Source organism: Lupinus angustifolius, chromosome LG01, assembly GCF_001865875.1.
Source record: "Lupinus angustifolius cultivar Tanjil chromosome LG01, LupAngTanjil_v1.0, whole genome shotgun sequence".
NCBI classification, from domain to species: Eukaryota; Viridiplantae; Streptophyta; class Magnoliopsida; order Fabales; family Fabaceae; genus Lupinus; species Lupinus angustifolius.
Window position 1 is genome coordinate 19,623,150 of NC_032009.1, and position 8,983 is coordinate 19,632,132.

General features: G+C 34.4%; 1 protein-coding gene across 1 annotated transcript; it reads left to right on the forward strand.

Moving 5' to 3' along the window:
* On the forward strand, nucleotides 532-7,761 carry LOC109351855 (ankyrin repeat and SAM domain-containing protein 6-like). The gene is made up of 6 exons (XM_019593512.1): nucleotides 532-819; nucleotides 3,748-3,809; nucleotides 3,911-4,173; nucleotides 6,525-6,599; nucleotides 6,712-6,774; nucleotides 7,462-7,761. Exons 1-6 carry the CDS (start codon nucleotides 713-715, stop codon nucleotides 7,504-7,506), a joined length of 615 nt encoding a protein of 204 aa, XP_019449057.1. The 5' UTR covers nucleotides 532-712; the 3' UTR covers nucleotides 7,507-7,761.

Consider the following 8,983-nt stretch of genomic DNA (forward strand, 5'->3'; position numbering starts at 1 on the left):
CCATTAGAAAAATATTGTTAAATATTTCTACTCACCCAGTCTCAACATCTTAACCTCATTATTCTCTTTATTATATTTTTTTTTTATAATTGGAACAATATCACACATTGTTAAACACACTTTTACATGTTTGATTTCCTTTTAAGCAATAACCCACGTTTGAATCTGGTAGATGGAAAAAATATTCGTTGGGAAAGTTAGTTTTACGTACCTCTGGATGTTCCCAGCTCGGACAAGATTGCCTTTACTGCGAGGACATATAGGAAACCAAAAAAAAACATTGTTTGACCCTCTTAATAATTATCACATTAAAAAATCGAAATTTAATCTTTTGACTTTTATAAGGAATTAATATTTTTTTCTTTCATGTATGCTTAAATAAACTAGTAAAGTATTAATATAATGATATAAGATATCGTTAGATTAGATTCTTAAAGATCAAATGTTCGATTTATAATAGCGGGACACACCAAAATATTAATATTTTGGATCTTTCGGTTTCTCGCCTCTTTACTTTCTTTCCATTTTCCCTCGAATTCCAATTCCCCCCACAATTGAAACCCTTTGCCTTTACCAAGGAAGGAAAAAAAGGGATTAGGGTTTTGATTCTCTGCGACCGACCCTTTCTTCATTATTGTGCTACACTGCCAAATTAGGGTTCTAGGTTTGTAATTTCTTCTCTTTCGATTTCGAAATAAAAATTGCAAAAAAAATGTATGCTGATAGAGTAGAGAGTGGAGCTAGAAGATCCGTGAAGGAACGCCTTCACGGCAATGGTAGCGATTCTACTCGCCAACAACGCCAAATCACTGGAAAGAGGTTATTATTTTTCTATTATTAAATTTATCTGATTATTTATTTTGATTTTTATGTTTGTTTATAGTTACCTTTGTTTTAATTAAATTGTGGTCGCGATTGTGTCGCGTGAAAATGAGGCCGCAATCGCGGTTCGCGATGAGGAGACTACTGAATACAAAGGAAAGTGTGAAGAGGTGAGAGATAGGAAGAGATTTGAGAGAAAGTGATAGCTGTGATGTGAAATGAGGAGGGATATGTAAAATAAAATTGAGGTGTAAATGGTGAGGTAAGAGAAAAGAGTGTAGAAATATAAGGGTTGGAAACTTGGAATATTAATGGAGTTGACATTACTTTGAATCTGCTAGTTCATAGTTGATGTTCCGGTTTTGTAAGGTGGTATTGCTGCATTTTACTTTCATACTATAGGAACATGGATTTGAAGCCTTCATTTGTAAATGTGTCTGCCTAGTGGTAAAGGTTTCGGGATAAGGCTGTGCATGTATTATGTTTTACGATTCTATTTGATATGTTTAGGACTTTAGGTCCAGTTAGTTTAGGCTACTTTTGTTTGTTAGTGTTTTTTAAATCTGAATAGAAGCTGAATCACAGTCATATTTGGATTGTTAATTTTTTGAGAACCCTAAATATGAAGCACTTTGACCTTGCCGTTAGGGCAATGTTGTATTGGATCCTGAAGGGAAGGGAGTAGCTTGAGAGTTGAAACGGGTGATAAATATTTTTCAGGAAATGATGCTATTTAGAATTAACCTGGATGGCTATTCTGAAACCTTCTGTTCTAAAGATTGTCATTCCATAGCCATTGGTTTTGAGGGTTGAGTGGATTCTTAGGAGTCTTTGGGAGATGATGTCCAATTGGATTTTCACTACTTAGCATTGCTACAAGACACTTGATTTTGGATTTTGGAATTCACTTAATTTAGCACCTAGCTATTTACTAATGCAGTGTTGATTTTATGTGTAGTTTAAGTGAGGGTCTTGTAGAGGTTTTGTAACTGACAATTGGATAACAATATCCTTCAGGTTGTGGATTTTGATCATTAGGTTTTCCTTTGACTTACTGATTACAGTAAAATGACAGTACACTTCTATTTCATTTAATATTAATGAATAACAACTAGGTTGGACTTTTTAATTTGGGTGTTCTGTGGTGCGAACTCGATGCATGTTCGATTTAGCTTAACTTGTTCCAGCTTTTCAGCTAAAAGCCTAAAATCTGTCAGTAGCATTTCGATTTTGTTCTTTTCAGAACACAAAATAAGCCAGACCATTGGAAATTTGGAATTCTACCTTTCTGGTTAAGTGATGCTAGAAATGACGAGATGGCATAGTTGTGAAATATTGGGCAGTGAACTTGTTGGTTTTACTTTCTCTGTATCAAAGTACTCTTAGATTTTAGGCATGGGAGGCATATTTTTGAATTTATCCTATTGGTCCTTCACTGGGACTTATTCCTAGGCTTTACTAGAACAAGTTTACTCAATGAACTTATGCCTCAGAAATCTGGGATAACCATTCTGTGATGTTCTAAAGACTGAAACCGGATGAAGATAGAGACGGTGGTAAAGTAGGAAGAAAAATTATCAGTAGGACATATGTGATTGTTTAGTTGGTATCTTTGTCATTGGACTAGTCTGTGCTGTGAGTCTGTGACTTGAAATGGGATGTCCGGGTCTAGTTATCGACTTATCGCCAACCTGTTTTTATGCATTTTCAATTAGCTTTTAATTTAATGTCCTTTGTGGGTTTATACTTATTTACATTTATTTACATACAAATATATGTGCAAGTAATTTTTTATGTTAACAGTCTTACAATTTATGTTAGGATTTCATGTTTACATTTTTGACCCCCTTCCCATTTTAGAAGGTACTCTATTTTGAGATTGCTGCTCAGCATGTTTTATACTGCATTAAGGGTACATGGATTTTGTAAATATATCTGTTGCATAGGCCCAAAACTTCTGCATCATAGACTGAAGACAGTCATGTAGCATTACATAATGTAATGGTGGTTACTATTGGTAGGAACGTTTTAGTCAGAATCATGGTAGTCGGAATCGCACGAATCAAATCTCCAATTAATATGAGTCATCACTCATCATACATACCGCATGGAGTTTTGTTTCTAGTGATCAAGTTTGGAACCACACAGAATTGTTGCACCATGCTGGTGTCTAGGAATCTTGATTCTGTTCCACTTCAACTATACAGATCTCAAAGGGTAGGGAGCCGAACAGCCACTATGGGGGTGATGAACTGAGGCTGAGATGGATGGGTGTGAGTTAATCTCATTTGCAGAGAGGTCTGAGAAGATGACTCCTGAAAAGGAGCTCTGATGGATAGAAGCAACAGACCAGCGATTGCTGTGTGTGGATGCTCTGACGACGACGTGTCTTGGTGGTAGGAAGGTCTAGCATCAATGACAAGAGTGGTTGGGTTTGATGGGAGGTGAAACTGTTAGGTAATCCATTTAGTTAATTAGTTGGAATACTTGTTAGGTGTCTGTTAGTTAGTTGGGGACTGGGATAGTTAGAGAGATAAGGCAGGTTGCCTAGAGATAAGATGGGTTGACAGGAAGAATCGTTTTGGAATTAAGTTCAATGTTAAATATATATTTTTATCATTTTAATAGTTAACCAAAGAAATTAGATCTTCCGATTTGTGATTCGATTCACAACTTGATAACAACGGTCAGGATGTATATTTGATGTCTTTATCTTTCAGTTACTAAATATGAGAATTCAAAATAAGTCCCGTTCATCTTCTGAGTTACTGCTGTTTAAGTTGTGTCTAGTGTGTTCTACTTGGCTGGATAGTCGTAATTGCTTCAGTTACTATGCACTTCCTATTTGACAAGTTTGTCTTAGATGTTTGAATCTTATTGTAACAAAAAATTATGATATATTAAAATTCATTTTCTTTTCTGCAGGCAGAGGCAAGATGACAAGTGGGAACATGATCTCTTTCATAATGATGAACCCCAGAACACTAGTATGATTTGATTATGTTATTCTCACACAATAAGTTGCCACTGTTTGGGATGCCAATTGTTCTTTTTATGGATTTTGACTGTTTGTTAATGGCTTGTGAAGATCGTAAAGTTACAGCTCAAGATCTTCGTCTTAAGCTTCAAAAGAAAGGTCTTCAATCCGCAGTTCAAAGTGGAAAGAGTTCTGCTCCCATCGTCCGTGATCTCCGTGAAAGGCTATCAGGGACAGTGACTCCACAACCTATAAACTCTGACCCACCAAAGACAAAAGTGGTTGTTAAACCAAGCAGTAGAAGTGTTGGTGTTGAAGCTCCTGCAGTACAAATCAAAATACCAAAACCAGCTCCTAAAAAGTTGTCACAGAAGGTATCACTACACGATAATTAATTTTTTACTAATCGACAACTTTTTATTTGGTCATGATGCCACTCTTGGTGCATGTCATGCCCTATCACTGTCACCTTTTTCCTATAGTGTATATGCTATTGCATTTTTTTGATAGAAAAAGAAAATCTATCACGGAAGAAGAGTACGCATATAGAGGCCATACAACTAGACATCATTAAAAAGGGCATTAGCCTAACACCATATAGATGATTAAAAAACCAAATGTATCCCAATTGAGGTGTAGGATTTAAAATCTAACGTTGAATATTCTAGCATTCCTCTCGAGCCGTAAGCACCACAGAACAGAAAAAATTAAACATTGCCATAGAATCTTAGCTTCCTTCCCGGATCCAAACCTGCCAAACTTAATAAGTAGAAACCGATACCAATCCCCATGGAAGACCCAATAGTCTCCTAAAGTTCGAAAGCTATTCTTACAAGAAGCCCTCTGTAGAAAAGTGCAAAATGAGATGAACCCAGTTTCCGAATTGGAACAGCATAACATACACATACTAGGAGACAAAGTAATGAGAGGTCAGTGCTTCCAGAGCAAGTTATTATTTGTGTTAGTCTTGTTAAAAACAGCTTCCAGACCATAGTTTCCTTGAAAGTGGTACGTTTAGGTACAAGGCACGTCTAAAAAAATAAGGAAATGTTAGGAGTCGACTTCTTCCACATGCTACGGTTTGCTACTTAAATAATAATAGTAATTATATATTTATTTAATTATTCACTTTTGTATAAAAGTTAAGTATAAAAGTTACTAAAAGTAAAGAATCCATAAGCCATTAAGTAAAGCCAACATCAAGGTAAATCCATCAGCCAAAGTGTTTTTCTAGAACTCAGGTACTAATCTGTGCATTTTGATGGGAGCTGTTAGAGCATCTTTTCTCCTTCTGTCACAGTTCCTCCTTGCACCTTTTCTTCTACACTGTGTGCTGCATTTCTCAGCAGCACATGCATTATGGGCATGGGAAGCTATAATTTGGATTATGTTCCATAACATTCCAAGTCGAAAAGAACAGCTAACTGGCATGCCGGACGAATGGGGTAGCGGCAAATTTGGTAACACTGGTCCAGACAAAGGATTTGACCTTAGAAGGCGATTTAGATTTCCATATGGTTTTGTCAGGAAGTAATTTTGCCATTAGAACAGGTCAGGAGCTCAATAAGATTTAGTGGAAAAAGCCCCGTAGAATCAAGTAACCATGTTCTTTTGTCAGGATGAGAGGAAATAGAGGAGTAAGATTGACATACAAATACAAGTGCATTATGTAAGGTTAGAAGTGGAAGGCCTGTGAAGAGGCGCATTAACCTTAATATCCTCCCAAAACTTGATATGAAGGCATCACCCAAAGGGAGATGAAATTTTTTATTGAACAAGAATCTGTTTTTTGTTTCTTCCTTTTTATAGCTTTGAGAGAGTACATTCATGGTCGGCTAGTGTGTACTGCTATGGGTAAGGGTATGAGTGTAAGTATTTTTGCAAAACTTATAGAGCATGGCTGTATGGGTACAGAAGGGTAGATTATAAGTTTTGAATACATGACATATTTTATATCCTTTTTTATATGGGTTTTGCTAACCATTTCCCTGAGGGCAATGTATAAGCAACCCAAGAAAGGATAGTCAATATTAGGAAGTGTTGTATTTACTATTTAACGAAGTAAGATTAAATGATTTTGGATTTTTATGTTGACTTTCCTTTCTTGGGTTGCTTAAACATTGCCCTAAACAAAACCCTTTTTATATATGGACCAACATTGTAAGCATTTTAACCCAAACTTAATTTCCAGCTTTAGGCTAGTATTGGTCCAATTCCTAAAATGCCATGAATTGATTACCGTAGGGGGTTTGTTGATTAAGTTTTATGATTTTCTATTGTGCTAAATAATTTGTTATTGTAGTAACATTAGTATTTGAGTTTTCTAGTGGAAGAAGGTGGAAGTGCATGACCATGAAGCTTTAGTCTTGTATACAGTCGGGTCTACACAGACTAGTTGATTAACAACAGTTACAATAAATCTGGTTCCTACTAATGGTGGATATTAATTATTATCTTACTATGGCCATATATACTACTTTTTTTCAGGTCTTAATTTGTTATTGTGTTTGTTGGTAATCATTTTGTGTTTAATCCTATATATTCCCAAGTTTTATGTTTATTTGGTTTTATAATGTTGCATTTTGCTCTCAAGTGAATCAAACTGTCTTAATTCATGTTAATAATGCCCAAAAGTCACTTCTTTCAAAATGATTTGTGATGCAATTAATTTCTTTATTAAACGAGTAAAACTCAAAGGACTTCAATCCTCATTCTTATTTTGCAGGCTGATACTTCAGTGGATGAATTTTTGCAGTCCTTGGGTCTGGAAAAGTATCTCATAACTTTTCAGGCTGAAGAAGTATGTTGTGCATCTACTTATCTTTTTTCCCCTTATTAGAGAAATTTCATTGTCTTAACTGGGTTTTAATTTGACCATAAGAGTAAATATTTTATGTAAATGTTGTTTTCAGGTTGATATGACAGCTCTCAATCATATGACTGATGAGGATCTCAAGGCTATGGGTATACCGATGGTACGTATCAATCTAATCTTTGACTCATGTACATTTTCTGCTTTCCTCAACTATATTTTGCAGTTCCAGTGTTCATGTGATTCATGTTCATTAATCATTATGTAAGTGCCCTCATAACTTGAGATGTTGCTTTGTATCTCTGATGGGCCTTGTTTTGTATTTAAATGGTGAGCCACCTTTTGTTCAAACCTTCGATACAACATTAGTTCCGAAAGTAGGTTATTAATGCTCAATAGCGATGAAGACTGGCAATATTTCCGAAAGTAGGTTATTAATGCAGGTATCGGTTAAGGAGGAACATTAATTGGTTCATGTGAACCATCAAAGGCAGCTTGCACTGACTCGTGATTAGTGAATACTTAACATTCTTAAATTTATTTTTTTGTGATTATGAATTTATGATATAATAGTTTACCTTAAATTTGGGGTTTGGATCCATCCATGACCGGATGTGTTTCAGACACAACTTTTTAGTGTTTATTTGGAATTGTATCTCACTAAATAACTGCACTCCAACCTACTTTTACTATGCCAAACACTCTCTTAGAATTGATTAGTAATCCATTAGTAACCTTATTTTTTGGTTAAACAGATTATTCTTTGTTCTTTGTGAGGATGCATTATTGCATCATGCTCAAAAGTACTTTTATCATAAAGAAGATTGTGATTATGCTTTGTTGGTTCCAGGGGCCAAGAAAGAAGATACTTTTAGCATTGGAATCCAAAGTCTGAATTTAGTATTGAAGATGAAATGATGATATTCTTATCTGGAAGGACCAGAGAACTCAATCCAGTATAATAGCTTGTCTCTTCTAAATATCTTCATTTTCTTCTTTTTTTTGTGTTTCCCAAAATTATTTAGTTATGAATCAGGTTAGATTTGGAGTTTATTTTGCAAAAACCATAAAACTTTTGGAGTTCTAAATTGTACCTATCAATGAATGGATGAGAGAAACTTGTATTTTCAATTTGTCTGAGGTTTGCATTCATTGGAAAATTTCTTTATTCTGCATAATGTTTGAGAGCATCAAGGGACAAAGGCAACTACACCCCATGTATACATATCAACTGCAGCTAGTTCTTGAAATGAACACGTGTCTTGATTCTTATCGAACACATGTCTCTGTTCGTATTGATGTTCGTAGAGGCTCCTGCAAATGTTGTCCTTAACAGCTCGATCAACCTGTAGATCGATCGCAATATCTCTAGAACTCCGGTAATACAAGTGAGAAAATGATCTGTTAGTTGTAGGTTTAGTAGAGATGATACATCATCTAACGTGATGGTTATTCGGCCACAAAATAAGTGAAAACTACTCGAGTCGAGGTGATACCAATTTGAATGAAAGTGCCTTGTCTACCATGGTGTGTGAACAATGTACTTAAAATTTGAAATAAGAGATAACTTGAGATATAGTGGTAAAATGGTATTGGTAAGGCCATAAATGGGAAGAAGAGTGGGTTCCATAAAGTGGAAAAGGGCTAAAAGTATTTTCTAAGGAGAAATAAAATAATGGTTCTTATAAAATAAATAATAAGAGATGTGAGTGAAAAAAAATTGGGGAAAATTACGAGTGGAGAAAAGGGCACTAAAAAAAATAGAGATTTTTTTATTTCGAAGTCATACTCATACGTATTTTATTATGTTTAATTTGATTTTTTAATTAAGATTGTACAAAATCTTAATAATAATGAATGTATTACAAGTAAAAAAGATTATAACAATTAAAGACTCCATTCTTTGTACACTTTGTGTAAATATAAAATAGTTTCACATCATAATCTACATTATAATACTTTACAATTCTTTGGATAACAATGACCATTACAAGGTAATAGTTGCAATTTAAAACCATGGTTATACCTTATATTCAAATTTGTTTAATTTATTAACAAGTGAGATTCAATTCCATCCCAAATACTATTGAATTATATGATTACTCAAAAATTGGGTCAAAGCAAAGGACCTTATTAAATTATAAACAAACATACCCGTAATTAGTAATTGAGAGTAAGAATTATTTTATTATAAAAAACAAAAAAAAATAAACTTTTATTGTTTTATACAATAGAATAATATTTTTGTCATTAAAAACACATGTAATTCTTTTTACCTATATGTGGGTTAGAAACTTGTAGAAATGATTGGAACAATAGTCAAAGTAGAATAGAAACATATAGAAAGCACTAGATTTTTACCAAACACATAA

What these genes read in the sequence shown, in the direction of transcription:
- LOC109351855 (XM_019593512.1), top strand. Translation starts at nt 713, where the DNA reads ATGTATGCTGATAGAGTAGAGAGTGGAGCTAGAAGATCCGTGAAGGAA. An exon ending in CTAAAAAGTTGTCACAGAAG is followed by an intron (nt 4,174 to 6,524) that starts GTATCACTACAC and finishes CTTATTTTGCAG; the next exon opens with GCTGATACTTCAGTGGATGA. An exon ending in AGGCTATGGGTATACCGATG is followed by an intron (nt 6,775 to 7,461) that starts GTACGTATCAAT and finishes TGTTGGTTCCAG; the next exon opens with GGGCCAAGAAAGAAGATACT.